The 16,644-nt window shown below is 44.5% G+C and overlaps 1 protein-coding gene across 1 annotated transcript in view; it reads left to right on the top strand.

Annotated features, from left to right (window-relative positions):
* Positions 1-16,644, top strand: part of RAD54L (RAD54 like) — a 186,171-nt gene that overhangs the window by 53,525 nt on the left and 116,002 nt on the right. The window contains exons 4-6 of the mRNA XM_085602752.1: positions 603-663; positions 2,026-2,161; positions 3,365-3,434. Coding sequence (XP_085458878.1) covers positions 603-663; positions 2,026-2,161; positions 3,365-3,434 — 267 coding nt within the window. The remainder of the gene's footprint in view (positions 1-602; positions 664-2,025; positions 2,162-3,364; positions 3,435-16,644) is intronic.

The raw sequence follows: 16,644 nt of genomic DNA, 5'->3' as shown, positions 1-16,644 counted from the left end.
GTAAAGAAATCATCACATCACACACAGGAATGTAATAACATTTAAATATTTCTATGATTTTTAGGCAAATCCTGTTTTTTTTTTTTTGTTTTTTTTTTCAAACCTTTACCAGTGGAAATAAAATTCTGCACAATACGATTTTCTGGTCCGAGGCACCCTCTGCATCGCTGAAGGAATTGCTTTAGGAAACCTGGTTGTGTGGGTTGGTAATTATGTTCTATAGACTATTGAATTTTGCAATAATCTAACAGTGCCCCACTTATTACATCTCCGTGTTTGATTCGCCCTTGTGCAAACTTTATTTCTTGCAGAAATATAAAGGTGAGCATTGCGCATCTTTGATGACTTGCTTCTTTAGCCAACCTTCTTAGTGCATCTCCTGTGTCTTCTGTCTGAACTCCTGCACTGTAGTTTATTTTCCAGTATTTCCTCAGTGAGACTTCACTGCATAACTGTCTCCTGTAAGAGAAGACAATAATTGGTAATCTATAATTGGCACTGTGTACAATATCCTATCCTACATACCGTGATTTACTTGCACTGTTAAAAGTCCATAATGTTTTAATGTCGTCCGTATGTTCATTGTTACTGTCTCTTTGTAGGAAGCATTTATCCGAAGTATTTTGTCGAAGCCTTTCAAGGTTCCAATTCCTAATTATAAAGGTAAGTATTTATAAACGCTATTAAGTGTGTGTTATTTCTTTGCAAACAGAATGGTAAAATTATGAAGCTCTATATCTTTATCGCATTCTTTTCACCAATGCTCCTACCCCGGTGCTCACACATAGCGTTTAGGTAGGCTACAGATAAAGCAAATGACTTGCAAAATGCTGCACTAGAGCATGCAGCAGCAGCCCGTTTACAAATCCTAAAATGCACATTGGACTTGGATGTCTATTATCAACTTAATACAATGAGGATATAGTAAAAAGTGTGGACTTTATATCAGAACGTTCGATATTTAGATGCCATTACTTGCTTTCAAACACTATCCAAGTACCATTGTCTTTTTGTACCTTCAATTATAATATGCAAAATTGATATGTATAATAGAAGTTGAGAGATTAAAGTATAGCAAGGCCATTGTCAAAGTCGACATAGAATAGAAGATCCATTCTGCCTAATTCACCTGTGTTTTACGCCCGGGAATGAGTTTTGAAATGTGACCAAAGTGCTTTAGTTAATCCTACTGAATGCATAATTTCTACACCACGTTAGCCAATACCCTAGCAATCATTGACTGCAAAAAATGGCATATTGTGTGCTGAACAGACCCAATTTAACACCTGACCGATACATAGAACACTTAGTAACTAATCAACCTAAAACTAACATAACAGAACCCCTTGCAGGCACATCCATAGCAATGTTACTGATCTATTTCCCACCAAGTAATCTGAGCTTCCTGATAGTAACCTTGTGCACCAGTATGAAGAAACAAAACAGAGATATAGATCTGTCGATAAAGTAATCATAATAAAGACAGAGAAATCTTTACCGTGATAAGATGTAGAACACTAATTTGAAAGTTCAATTACTATAAATCCTTTAAAGCTGGAGCTGGATAATAAATTAAAAACCTGAACAATTTAGGATTAAAGATTATTCTATGGAGTAAGGTAAACCCATTGATTCAGGTATCTAATTTACTGTAACAATTTTTCTGTGCAAATCATCCGAAATGCTTTAGTTTGTTCAATGCTTCAAAGCAAAATAACAATTGCAAAGGGCTTAAAAGTCAGGCAAGTATGGTTAGGAAGCGTAAATGCAAGATGGTAGGTTTCATACATCCTTTAAATGTAAGTATTTTGTTAGTTTTTCCTTTATGTTTATTGTATTCTCTGACCACCACCTTCCTCTTTGACATTATGAAGTTGGTGGTTTTTAGCTGGTAAGTGTACTTTGTTTCAAATTCATTTTAACATTTCATGAGATTGGCTGTTAGTTATATATTCCTGACATAACGACGTTTCAGAATAGCTACTTTTTTCCAAATTTAAGTCTAGTGTTTTTTCTGTGTTTTAGGAGCCTTGGGCTTACGGGCACTGGGTATTAAAAAGGCTGGTGTCAGGCGGGCACTGCATGACCCCTTTGAAGACGGGGCACTAGTTCTTTATGAGCCGCCTCCTCTGAGCGCTCATGACCTGCTCAAAGTCGACAAGTAAGGCACCATACTTTGAATTTTATACAACTGTTCTCATGTGTAAGTTTATTTCCATGGCATAAGAGCTCGACCAGTGTAATAAATGAAACTTGTAAAATATTGTGTCCCATTGTGGAGAATATCCCTGGTTACACACCAGTTCTGTAAAATTTTATTGATTCTTTTGTTTCAAAATGGTGCTAGAGATCAAAAAGTGTATGTAGCTTTTATACTACGCTTGGAATCGCTAAATAGCCCACATAAAAACAACTTCTAATTTGTAAAGCAATATGGGATGGTTTCAAGACATTTTGCATCCTATACACCCCCTCCTTGAAATCTGTTTTGCTGAAGTGCAGTTCTTGCAAAACGCCAACTACCCTCATGTCGCACAGATGCTTGGTAGGTACAGTTGCAATTTAAGAGCAGTTTCGTTATAATCTAGTCCTGTGTAACAATTAAGTGATTTTGCATCAGATGTTAACATTTTTATGTTTTCAGGCTTTTCATGTAGGGGGAAGCTGTCCATCGCCAGATTTTATTTTTGGTTGAGTATTTCTTTGGTGCTCTCCTTGCATGCGCGGCTTCTCAGTAGTTAGGAAATGGTACAATATACCGGTGTAGAAAAAAACATCAGCTGACTAGTCCAGCAGTTTTAGAGAATGAATTGGCAAGTAGATGGCCAATAGAGCCTCCAGAATGGGGACCAGACATGCAGATTTGGCCACAGTAACTCTGTGTCCACATGTTCTTCATGAGGACAAGAACTCGAATAGCTGGACTTAGGTGCAAAGGTTCTGGCCAGAATCACTATTTTCAGCTACATGGTATCCCTCCAGCTAAATCCAGCCCACTTGACATAAATGATATAGCTCGACTGGTTAAAAAAATATATAACCCAGCTTCCAAACCTGATAAATTATACTAATATGTTTTTAACCGAAACTACAGGAACTGTATAGCTAGAGCATTTTATTGAACAGACATCTATTGGATCAAACCATGTTCTACAGTTGTAAAGCGTGAAAGTGCTATTTGAGAAGTCCTGAAATTAAAATTGGAAATTTGCAGCCTTCTGCTCAAGTAAAACAAACTTGTCCAGTACAAGATGGATGATCATGTAATGACTTTGAGGTCAGATCCTCTGTGTGCGAGTTTTATTTTAATGAATATCGAAGACAGAAATGCATGACTACGTTTTTTTTTGTTTTGTTCCCCCAGGGAGAAGCTGCCAGTCCATGTTGTGGTTGATCCTATACTGTGTCAAATTTTACGTCCACATCAAAGAGAAGTATGTTTTGATGAAGATTTATTTTAAACATTGTGCGCACTAAAGATCTAGGAATTAATTCAAGTTGGTGGTTTTATTGCACACAATTGTGGGAAAGTTTGTTTAATGATTTAAAAAATCTGAAGGTACATCTATCAAAAGGCTAGAATGCAGAGAAGACCACGGACATTGCTGTCACTGTCAGCTGGGTTGATGGTGCTACTAACCCCTTACTGAACATTGCAAATCATTTCATCAGCAAATGCCATATAACTGTCATGTTATCTGCTTTGTTTAGCCGTGCCCATTTGCACCCAAATCGGAAGTATAGTGGGTAATAACAATCACGTTTGCATTTGTAATGGTTGCTGGTGGTGTGACACCACTTTTTGGTCCCTTTCAGTTTCCCATTTCCAATCTGTTGTGACTTTAATTAGTACCTTCAGATTTCAGTATCATCCAGTCTGTTCCCTGTTGGCAACTAATTTTCTATTGTGCGTGATTGTATGTATGCATGCATGCATGCGCTAAGTGTATAGCACAAACTTAGCCAAAGGGGAGCCAAGCGCTGTACAGTGTCAAAGGCAAGCATATGGTCAACGATTGATGGGAGAAGTAGGTTGGGTCTGGGAGCACAAGAGGAGAGTTAATGTATTGTGATGTAGTATTTTTACAGAGGTTCAAATATAACTTTCCTAAATTGGAGCAGCATTGGCATGGTCCTGATGCAAACTGGGAATTTTTCTTTCAGGTCCTGGGTGCCTAGATAGAAAAGGCCCACTGCCTTGTTTTTCGTTTTATTTCACTTTTCGTAGGTCTGCAATCTGATGGTGACCTGTCTGCGGGTGTTCTGAGTGCCACCAGAGATGCCGAGCTTATCTTTAAGATAAGCGGGCTGTTGGTTGTGTAAATGGTGCAGTTAGTTTTTAAAACGGCATGTGTTGACAAGTAGAGTACCATCAGGGCGTTCCATGTTACTGTAACCAGCTGTTGTAAGAAACTTACGATGCCCCAATATTGCATCTTAGGCAATATGTGAATTATGTACGTTTAATATGTGTGTTTCTGCGTTTGGAAGCGGTAGCATCAAGAATATTTATATGGAAGTTTTTATGCTCCTCCCGTTATGGCGGGTGGACTTTGTACCTCTAAATATTAGCCTACGTAAAAGTTAGCTTTTTTCCTCAGGTGATCACCTTAATGTCTCTGCCACCAATTCCTATTTTACTAAAAATAATTTCATTTTGCTTCTTAAGTCCTACCTTTTTGAATCCGTTATAGGAACACTCCAAGCTGAAAACCTAAGACACATTTAAGTTCAAAATAGTTTTATTCGACTTAAACGCCATAAAAACAACATAAAAATAATAAATACAAATAACGCAAAGTCAACAACATAACAGTTCGTAAAAATTAATGCAATCATCTTTCATATCTCATTTGCATTGCACATTTTAGTAATTTACCGAAGCAGTAAATAACGGCAGGTGATGAAAGTAATTTAGTGGCGTGGACACAAGTGAAGAGTAGTTTTATGAAGTAGTTTAAAATGTTGTGGCTGAAGTATAATGTTGTAGAGTGGACTATAGTATTAGAATTTAGTTTAGAGTTGTGGAGTGTTGTTTAGTGGTGTAGAGTATATTGTAGTAGTGTAGAGGGTATTGTGTATAGTATTGTAGAGTACAGTGGCTTAGAGCGTAATATATTGTTATATAGTGCAGGAGTATAGTGTCTTATAATATGATGGAGTAAAGTGATATGTAGTGTATTGATGGCGTTGCATAGAGGGTTATAGTGGAGTAGTGTTGTTGAATGGCAGATAGACTACATTGCTGTAAAGTGTATTGATATATAGTGGATTAGAGTGTTACTTGAGTATAGTTTAATGTAGCATAGTATTATAGAGTGTAGTGTTTTAGAGTGTAGTAGTGTGGCTTAGTTAAGAGGCTTCAAAGTACAGTGGTACAGAATATATTGGCATACAGTGTATTGGTGTAGAGGGCATTTATTGTGAGTAAGGCAGTGTATTGGTGTTTTGGTGTAGTGCGGTAGAGTAGACTAGGGTGCTGTGGTATAGAGTATAGTGGTGTCGATTATACTGTAGTTGTATGTAGTGCAATGGTGTGTCTTTGAGTGTGGTATAGTGAATTATAGTGTTATATATTGGAGTGGTGCATGGTAGAGTGGAGTACTGTTGGTTACATTGTAGTGGTGTAAAGTGTATTGGCGTAGAATGCAGTAGAGTTGAGAGGTGTTGAGTGCAGTAATATAGAATGTAGTAGTATACAGAGTAGTTATGCAGAATTGAGCGTTATAGTGTAGGTTTGTATAGTGCTGTATTGCATAGTGGTGTAAAGTATAATGGTGCAGAGAGGAGTGAGGTAGAGTACTGAGGTGCATAGTAGAATAGAGTAGTATGTAGAGCAGTTTGTTAAAAGTGTTGTGGCAAATATTTTAATGGCATAGAGTAATGTAGCGATGTAGAGAGCTGTGGTATAGAGCATAATGTAGTATTTATAGTGGTGTACAATCCAGTGGAGCAAAGTAGTTGCTGTAGTGGTGTAGGGTATTAGTTTTTAGTAAAGTGGTTTTGAGTGTATTGATATAGAGTGCAGTTTTAGACTGCAGTGGCATAGTGTAGTCTGTAGAGGCGTTGAGTGACAGTGTATGGCATAGAGTTGCATGTTCTGTAGTGGTATATAGTGCAGTAATGTATAGTAGATTATGTTAGAGTAAGGTGAAGTGGTGTAGATTGTAGTGATGAGTGCAATGGTGTATAGTGACGTAGACTGCTGTGGTATATAGAAGAATGTTGTAGTGTATGTTGGTGTAAAGTGTAGTGGTGCAAAGTAAATGGCATAGGTAAAGTGGGATAGAGTGCTTTTTTTTAAATAAACTGTAGTGGTTTCAGTAGGGTGCAGTAGTACGATGTAGAGTACAATGGTATATAGTGTAGACGTGCAGGGTGTGGTCTGGCGTGGAGTTGTGGTGAGTGTATTGTTTCATAGTGTAGTGTGGTGTATAATGCTGTTGTATACAGCATTTTAGTTTTTTGTGTTCTAGTGTGCAGTGTTGTGGAGTAAAGTGCTATTTAGTGCATTAGTGTAATTGTAGTGGCATACAGTGGTGCTGAGTTAAGTGTTTGTAGAGTGTAATGGTGTACAGTATAGTGGTGTAGTGTGCAGTGGTATAGATTAGAGTATAGTGTTGTACAGTGCAGGGGTGCTTAGTAGCTTTGCAATGATAGACAAGATTTTGGTGTTTTTTCTTTTTTGCCTTTTAATTTATTTTGCACATATACGTTGCTGCCTGTGTACACGGCATGCTCTGCAGCCATAAGGCTCGGACAGAAGTTGTGTTCTGCATCATAAAGGCTTAGTAGTAGATGTGTTGTACACACATAACGCTGAAGTACACTCCTTGCTGTGCATCCATGCTGATTAGGTACAACGCGTGTGTCCGGCACGGGGCAAGCTGCTCATCGCCGAGGCTCAGTAACAAGTCTGTGCTGCTTGTCCACATGGTCAGGTATGCAGAATGTCTTGTCTAGAACAAGGGGCACAGACCTGCCCTTGGCAGCCGAGGCGCTGTCATAACTACACGGTAAAACAAATGAGCTTCCTTATTCTGGCCAGTGTGACGGATTAACTTTAAAGAGAGGTGCTCTCCTAGGCCTGGTCTGCATCTCTCAACTGGATTGCAATGATACAGTGGACTGCGTTTCCCAGGTGATTATATGTGGTAAGTTAACCTTCAGGGAAGAGGAAACAATGTTCTGTATTCTTCTGGGTTACTTTTCCACACAGTGGGCAATGTAACCCTTGCCGAAGACAGTGTCTAGAAAGACTCATGCCTACAGGCCATAGAGGGCAACGCAATCATATTTCACTTTAAAAAAGGTTCACCTCCAGATTAGAGGTGAGGTCCAATGCCCAGCATGCACTTCCCAGAGGGCCATGCGAAGTGGCAGGTTCACTCATCGATCAATCAGGGTTGGTTAAGCTCAGCTACTCACCCTTGAGGGCCTCAAGGTGCTGGTGGGGGAAGGAGGGTGGCTCCGTTGAGTGCTGGGGTCATCCGCAAAGCCAGGTCTTGAGGTCCTTCCTGAACTGGGGCAGAGTGGGAGGGGAGGGTGTTCCAAGCTTTGGTTGCGAGGTAGGAGAAGGATGTTCCTCCCGTTCTAGTCTTTCTGCTACGCGGGACGTTGGCCAGAGACAGTTGGGCTGATCGGAGGTGTCTTTTGAGTGCGGGGAAGGAACGGTGGCTGTTCAGGTATGTGGGTCTGGTGTTGTGAAGGACCTTGTAAGCGTGGGTGAGGAGTTTGAAGGTTATTCTTCTTTCGACTGGAAGCCGGTGGAGATCGCGGATGTGTTGAGAAGAAACTGTCCAACCATTTGTCTACATAGCTGTATGCCACAGGATAGCGTGGGGTGTGACTGGTCTCTCTTCAGAGACAACAGTATACACATCAGTGAAACAGTATATACATCGCCCAGAGAATTATCAGGTTACACTCCGTCTTCTGTTACGGTTCTTCTTGTGGTTAGACTGCAATTTCTAGAGGGCTGATGCAGCCCTGCAGTTTTGTTTCCTGATTGCATAGCTTCCAAAGAAGCTGAGAAGAATATTACTAACCACTGAAAAAGAGCGAAGAGACAGTTTGTCAATGGACATAGAAGATGGCCAAGAACTGCACGGCTCATGGAAGGACAGAATCCACCTTGTTAGAATTTAAAAACTCTGTATTTTCAGGGATGAAGTCGCATAGAGACAAAGATAGTGATAAATACAAATGTGGTTCTTTAAAAACATTTTCAAACATTTTCTTCTAGAAAATCCTAAAAGGAAATATAATATCTCTTAGAGATATTATGAATGGCTAGGATTATAAAATTAGGCTACACTTAAATGTTAAATATGATCGTATTTTGAAAATAAAACAATTGGTTATCACTGGCAGGATGTTTCCCTCCAGTAATCGCACAAGGTCGCCGTGAATATGATGACATGGTTGCAGCAATGTTTCTTCTTTAATCGTACTTTGCATAAAGGTTTTGCTCTTTCAAAAGAAGCTTCTTAGCCAGACACATAGATGTGAACTAATGTTCAACGTTGTATGTGGGAACAAAGAGTTAGAATTTCTCAAGTTTCCTCATTAAATGCATAATTAAGTAACCACAGTGCTCAAAAGAATGCTTTCGCTTCTTTTAGATTCTTTACGGTAGTGCTTTGAGCAGGGCAAATGAGTTTCCTGGATGTCGGAGCACGAAAACAGTGCTCCAGACGAAATTAAGAAGTTAGGTTTTGTCATCCAAAGTTGCGGGGGCGGCGTTCTCGTGAGGACGAAGAACACTGGGTTGCAATCCCCATCGATCTGGCCCTTCGCCTCAGAGCGGTCAGCCCGCAGCAATCCCCATCGATCAGGCCCTTGCCTCAGAGCGGTCGGCCCACAGCAATCCCCATCGATCAGGCCCTTCGCCTCAGAGCGGTCGGCCCACAGTGTTGGTTCTGCCGATGTGGGCAGGCCGGCTGATGCGTCCTCACTGGGGGAGCACCAGCAGTGCCGAGTGAGCTGCACTGAAATGGCTTCCATCGGTGCTTGTGGCGACTTCCCAGGGGGCTGAGGCGGTGATCTTCATCAGCACGGGGACCTGATCCTCATAGGCCGTAATTGCAGGTCAGAGCCGAGCGCTAGACCATTGTAAGGCCCCTTTTACTGGTCAGGTAGGTGAGTGATCTCCTGGGTAAAACTGGGTTGTGAGATCGCCGATTCAGCCCTCTGGGAAGTCACTGCGCAGATAAGAACATGATTTACACTCCGATGCCCACAAATCAGGGCACTTGACAGACAACCCAGCACCCAGCACACATCCTCCTGTGACCCTAGGGGCTAGCTGACAATGCTGTGCAGCGGGCTGCTACACAGCGCCCCCCTCACACGCACACAATGCGCTTTAGCTGAGAAACGACGCGACACATACCAGAAAAGCACCATCGCTTCGCTTATACGCAATGCACACACCTGAATCCTCTATCTATGTTCAACTGAACTCCGCCGCCGGACCTCCGGGTTGTCGGCTAAACGGCTGTGTTTAATCATTTGACTGTATGTGTTCGAACATTGCCGACCTGATGTTCTGGCGCAGAATTGTACATTGCCAATTGATGCAACTATGGTTAATAAAGGTTTTCAAAAAAAAAAAAAAAAAAGAACATGATTTACAGCCGTGTATACAGAATCTGACCTCGGAACCCTGAGCCCTCTGGTCAAATGCTCTTGGAACAAGCATTTACAATGCAATGGTCTCGGCATTGTTAAAGTTAGAGCTATTGGCATTGCTCCTGACATTGTTTTTGTTTTTAAAACATTTAAAGAAACTGCATTGTTATTTACAATGTCAATAGCTTAATCACTCTCAAATGCGAGACATATTGCATTTGCACCCACACACAGAGCCACATACAGTTTGCGATGTTGTAATGTGAAGGCACACGTTCTTTGGTGTCTGCACTACTATATGGTGAGAGACAACTCATAGCTGCCACTCACAGCCGGCAGCCAGGGCGCTAAGTGGTCAACCAGTATCCTACACCGGGTGGCATCCCTGTGCCCCATTCACCGGTGCATGGTGCACCCATTACCCCCAGACCATGTGGTCGCCCTGCGCCTTGGGAGTCCCCAACACCCTTCCCCCAGTGCATGGTCCCTCATTACTAACACACCTCCCTGCCCCTTGGGTGTCCCTCACCAGGCCCTGGGACCTCATGTCTCTTGGGTGTCCACCACACCCCCAGTGCATGGTCCACTCATCACCCCAGACCCTGTGGCCTACCTGCCCCCTGGGTGTACCCCACCAGACCCTGTGACCTCCAGGCCTCCTGGGTATCCACCACACCCTCGGTGCATGGTTCTTCCATCACCCCAGACCCCTCCCTGCCCCTTGGGTGTGAACCACACTCCCAGTGCATGGTCCACCCACCACCCCGGACCCTGTGCCCTCCCTGCCCCTTGGGGCAGGGAGGGCACAGGGTCCCCATTCCCCAGTGCAGGGTCCACTCATCACCCTCAGACCTCCCTGCCCCACGGGTGTCCACCACACCCTCAGTGCATGGTTCTTCCATCACCTCAAACCCTGTGACCTCCCTGCCCCTTGAATGTCCCCCACCAGACCCTGTGACTTTCCTACCCATTGTAAGTCCCCACAACCCCAGTGCATGGCCCACTTATCACCCTCAGACCTCCCTGCCCCACGGGTGTCCGGCGCACCCCTCGCCCTACCCCGGGCCCCTCTCACCTGGCCCAGCTGCAGCAGGTGGATGATGCTCTGCAGCATCCAGCCGCAGAGGCGGCAGCAGCTGGCGCCGGCCGAGCCCTGAGGCACCGCCGAGATGGTAGCGGGCTGGGCGCTGTCCTTGGTGCCGCCCTCCTTCAGGCTGGGGCCCCGCACGGCAGCGCTGGCCGGGCCCGGCTTCGAGTGGTCGTAGACGAACCACCTGAAGCTGAGCATCTGCACCACCAGCAGCACGAAGAGCGGCGTGAGCCCGAACCACCAGCAGTGCCCCCGCAGCAGGTAGTGCGCCGCCAGCCACAGGTCCGAGGCCCCGTCCGAGAAGACCAGCAGCGCCAGCAGCACCCACAGGCAGTCCCGCAGCCGGTACTCCCGCGGGACCCGGGCCCCCGCCGAGCCACCGCCGCCGTCCGACTTAGCGGCCATGATGGAGAGAAGAAGGGGAGAGACTTCCGGTAGGGCCGGGAGAGGTGGGGGGATGGAGAGCAGGGGAGGAGAAAGGATGGGAGGAAACAGGAAGACAGGAGCGGCGAGGGGCAGGCCGGGGAGGGGGGAGAGATGAAAGAGGAGGGAGGGGACACATCGCAGTAAACACAGAAATGAATTGGGGGAAAATGTAATGCCGCTGGCTTACGCTTCTGCTCAGGCACAAATCATCTCTGCTCCGCAGAAAGCATAATCTTTAAAAAGGCCAGTAGCGGGTGAGGAGCGGGCGTGGGGATGCACGGAGACAGAAGGTTTTCAGCGCGCTGGCGCTTTTAGACTTGCCTACGGCTTCTTGCTGGATGGAACATTAGGCCCAAATGCATTTGATCAGCCATCATAATTCAAGACGCATGACCCATTCACGCGCGGCCGCCAAGGCCAAAACTTATTTTCTGCGTCGCTTTTCATTGCAACCGAGTCCCCTAAATTAATGTGCTTGCTCTACCAAAGCGGTTGGCAAGGGCGACAAATAGCATTTCCTTCCTGTCGACGCCGATTAGAGCCCACACTTCGGTTGTCTCGCGGTTAAGATTGACGACCTGTGAGAAGCCGCGGGAGAGCAGGGGAGTGTCGCGAAGTCTGGAGCGATGGTATGGTCCACGCTGCGTGACCCCTTTGAAAGGTCATGCTGCGTCCTACCCGGAGTCACAAATGGCAAGAAACAAGCACACCACTGCCTTTCTCCGAGGTGAAGCAGAAATGCCTCGGAGAAAGGCAGCGGCATTTTCGGATTCGGGGGCGTGTTTTCAGATTCTGGGGCGTGTTTTTCTTTTTCTCTCCTCTTGCCATTGGCTGGAGGAGAGAAAAACACGCCCAGCGAAAAGTATAAAAAAAAAAACGCCCCCGAATCCGAAAAGGACGGGGCCTGTTTTGCGAGACAAACCTCTTCTCCAATGGCTGGCCAGCATTTAAGAGGCCAGCCAATGGAGAAGATGAGAGAAAAGGGGCGGGTTCAAGCCCCTCTTCTCCAAGTCATTAAATCTCGCGAGCGAGACTGCGCAAGTGCAGCCTTCGCTAGCCGAGACCTAAACATGGAAAAGCAGTCCCTAAACAGATGTTACAGTGGGACAAACGAGCCTACAAGTCCTGGGGTGATTCTTCAGGGGAGTGAACAGCTTGGAAAAATGGGGGACCAGGAAGCCAAATTACCCCCTAGTAATCGAGGATTTTTACAAGACGACCTATAAGACAAATCAAAAGCATCGGGTTTAGTCAAAGACCACATAGTTTACATAACAGATCTTCCTGACAGCGCAAGTGCTGTCTAGGCTCGTCCTAAAAAACAACTCTGCAATTTATAAAATTCATATGGCGCAGAAACGGTTTGAGGTCTCTCTCGTTAAGAGACTTAAAGATTACAAAAAACATTAAATGCATCATTGCCTGTTCAAAAAATTATCCCATAGACAAAGATGGGAAGAATTGCATAAAATCCAAGGTAAGAAAGCCAGTGGTGGTGAATCTAGGGAGCACATTGCATTCTTCTACATGATTAAGATGTGCTGCCCATACCACGTGTGGGGTGGACGGGAGGAGAAGGGTAGTTGTTAAGAACAGTATCTAGCTCCTTATTGCTCCATTTGTGCAGGATGGTGCACTGTACTTTGTTTTGCTGTGTTCGCCTGAACTATCCTACCCATAAAACGTAGGGCATGGAGAGGAGAAGGACTGAGGTATTTGCCAAAGAGCGAGGCACTACATCAAATGCTAATTACTCCTGCTGTGCAGGATGCCCCCGCGCAGTTCTGGAAGAGGCTATCCTGAGCTCACTTGGACCCGCTTTTTTATGCTTTTGTGCCTCTGTGTACACTGCAGCTTGGCCGGCTGGCTATTAAGTCATTATTGCCAAGCACAAGGGTACATCATCCCGCCCATCCCTCAGTGGCGCTAAGAAACGTTATTGCTTCTTCCTCAATTGATTTATTTTTGGACAGTGTTGAAAAAAAAAAACCTGCAACACATGTATTTCCCTACAAGTCCTGATCAATTGAATCTTTTCTAAAGATGACAAACTCTACTTCAAATTAAATTTTTTATTGTTTATCTTACATATGTGTGCAACATATTCACAGTAGTTAAAAAAAAAAATCATCTTGTCAAATGCGTTATTACAAGCTTCTAAACATTAACGTATTTAGAAATTAGCTCAGGGGTAGCCATAGATAGTACACATTTAAGATTATTTAAATCACAGAAACGAGGCATCTGAGATGCTAAGTTATGTAAATGCATCATCCTAAAATTGTGCAATCTAGGGCATCAAAAGTAATATGTAAATAGTATCTATTACCTCTCCACCAATACAAGTCTTTGGAACGCAAGTGTAGAAAGCTGTCTCTTTATGTAGTTACCAAAACGAGCTATACTGTTTAGAGAGTCCAGGCAACCCTTATTGGTTTGCGGAGGCAAAAATGATAACACCAAATGCCCTCTATTTTGATAGTGTGGGCGAGCAGTATAGGCTTATCAGAGGATAGTGCTAAGCATTTGTTGTACTCGGAGGCTATCAATGTGACACAAAATCAAGAATAAATCCGAGACCAATTTTGAAAAATAACTAATTTTTGCATACATTTTGATATCAACAACTCTGTTAAGTAAGTACTTTTAAAATATAGATTTTTATACGCAAGTAAAATGTTCACTTAAATGCGTCTTTTCACAGCAATGCTTTCCTATGGGGTAAAAAAAGGCATATGTTGCGTACAGGTATTTACGGTCGGTTTCTGGGGGTCTCCTGCAGGACTTAAGGTCGTAGGGTGCCAAAGTCCAAAGTACCACCAGCAGTTACTAGTTACTTGCCCTGGGCCGTCCGGGTGCAGATGTGCTGGTCAGGTTTGTAGATGTGTGCACTACGCCGGTGGAAAGATGGGGGGCAACCTGGAAACAGATTGCAGAGGGGGACTTGACAAGTCCGGCGGCTCCCAGTGTGGGGCTCTGGTCCCAAGGGTCCTGAGCGCAAGAAAGCACAATTGGTTCTAGAAAACCCGGGCTGAAGCACTCTGGTGCAGAGGGGCTGGTCGGCTGGGCTGGTGCGTCGCAGGGCCTTGCAGATGTCGGTCTCGCCGTTTAAGGGTGCAGAAATCAGGACAGATGGGCCACTCTGGAAGTGGGTCGGTGCAGTGCTGACGTCCCTCGACGGCTGCTCCGTCTCATGTGCTGTTAGAGTCCCGACTGGACTTAAACAGGCCTTGGTTACTGCAAAGGGTTCAGTGCCACGGGTAGTGGTGCTATGTGGCTCTGGTTGGTCCTGGCATATTCTCATTTAGCGCGGATACCTCTTCCTGGGCTACTGCTGCGTCTGTATGGCCGGGGAGCGGCAGTCCGGTAAACGGGACTCTGCCATTTTGGTGTCTGCGAACTCTTGTTTTCGTGTTCAGGCCCGCCTTCGGTGTGGAATTAGCCTGATAAGGAACACTCCTCCTGACTAGTTTATTTTCCTACCTGTCCTGGTGCCAAATGGGCCTTGGGCAGGGGGTGGCATTTCCCTTGTCTGGGGGAAGCCTAGGTCGCAAATCAAAGCCCGCAGAGGCCTTTGAGGTATCCTTCCTTGATATACTGATTACTTAGCCATCCTGCTTGGAGAAGGTGACAACACTTCCGGCCGGAGCAGTATTGTTTCTGTCCACAGAGAATGTGAGCTCTCACCAGCCGGGGATCAAAAACCTGTCTGTGGTGGCAGCTGGTCACACCAGTCAGCCAGTACACTAGAGATTGGACTGTTTTCAGGGGCCACCTCCAAGGTGCCCTCTGGGTACATGTATTAATACATCCTTCACTAGAATCCATGTGTGCTTAATACGAGATGTTTGATACCAAACATCTTTAATTTCAGTGAAGCCATCATGTGGCTGGGGAACTTGTAGTAATCAGTGCCCAGTACATATACTCAAGATAACTTCCCTGTCCACTGGCAGTGTCCAAGAAATTACATGGACATCACAGGGGCATATCAGCTCATGCAGATATGTCCTCACATGTAATATAATGCACCCTGTCATAGGGCTGTAAGGCTTGCCGTAGGGGTGACTTACCTAGAATACATGCTGTGTCTGCAGGCATGGCATACAGGAGGTGTGCTATGTTGTGTCATCACTTTTCTCTGCATCCTTTCACGCAGGCTGCTATGGCTGTTTGTATGAGTGTGGTGTGGGTTCCCTTAGGATGGCACAATGCATGCTGCAGCCCTTAGGGACCCTCTTTAGTTTCCCTACCCTACCATGTACTAGGGACTTACCGGGGGTGCCAAAGGTATTGCCAATTGGTGGAACAATTGTACAGTTTTAGGTGAAGAGATCTGGCACTGGGGACCTGGATATCAGAAACCTAGTGCACTTCTGTCAAAATTGCATCAAATACCAGGCAGAGTGGGGGTGACAATGTCAAAAATGGGCCCCTTCCTCCAGTAAGGTAATTTATTATAAATATATCTACGATACAGAATGACACATGTCTCCGATCAAAGATTTATAAACAATTTCCTAGATTGCACAGGCCATTGATTTTAGTCCTGCCATACTAAAATTAAAGTATGTGATGGTAAATTATTTGAGGCTGGTTAACAACGTATTAAAGCCAGGATGGGAAATGCCACAAAGGAAGATTTGAAAAGTGATTTCCATTTGGTTCAGTGGTTACCTCAGATGACCAAAGATCTTATAATCAATCTCATTGTTGTTGGTAAATTACTCCTCCTAAAAACCTTCCCAATCAAAGAGTTTTCTTTCACATAAACAAACATATTACATATAAAATGAAACTTTGTCTTAAATGCGGGTAAAAGATAAAGGGCCATACGTACGAAATGATTTAGCATGTCGTAATGGACCGATTCCCAATTTCGGTCTGTTAAGAAATGCTAAATTGCCTTTCTGTATGTACAAAGGCAGAAAGGGAATCACATAATGCGATTTCTACCCAGTAGAAATCGCATTTTGCAATTCTCTAAAGGGAAAATTGCAAATAATGATTCCCTATCTGCGATTTCCTAAGCTCATGTACAAAGCATTTCCTAAATGCGAAATGGGTTGCGGTTAGACAACTAGAGCTGCCATTTTTTTGGTTGTGCGTGCTCTAGTGGTCACCAGGGCTTAATGCTCAAAAGCAGGCTCGCTGCGCGGACGCGCGCATCTGGTACGCCACTGGCAAATCTGAGGCAAGCCCGTCTGTGCCCCGAAGCGGCCAGCGCCAGCCACACTGCCCTTGAGTTCATAGACGGTAAGATGTGCATTAGCTACAGTAGAGGTGCTCTCCTGGATCTCCCGAAAATGACCAAGTGCCAAATAGAGCCTAGGGCCCACTCAGATGGGGATAAGATATACTGCCCAGACTATCACTTCTATTATACATGGGGCACAGAAACAGATAAGCGCACCTCAATCCATTCCTCAAAAAAGCTACTACTTCAGTACACGCTGCACTGATAGATGCTCGCTCAATGCAGAAACACGCATACC

Source organism: Triturus cristatus, chromosome 4_2, assembly GCF_964204655.1.
Source record: "Triturus cristatus chromosome 4_2, aTriCri1.1, whole genome shotgun sequence".
NCBI lineage: Eukaryota > Metazoa > Chordata > Amphibia > Caudata > Salamandridae > Triturus > Triturus cristatus.
Note: the sequence above shows the minus strand (reverse complement) of the source record. Positions and strands in the feature narration are given on the sequence as shown.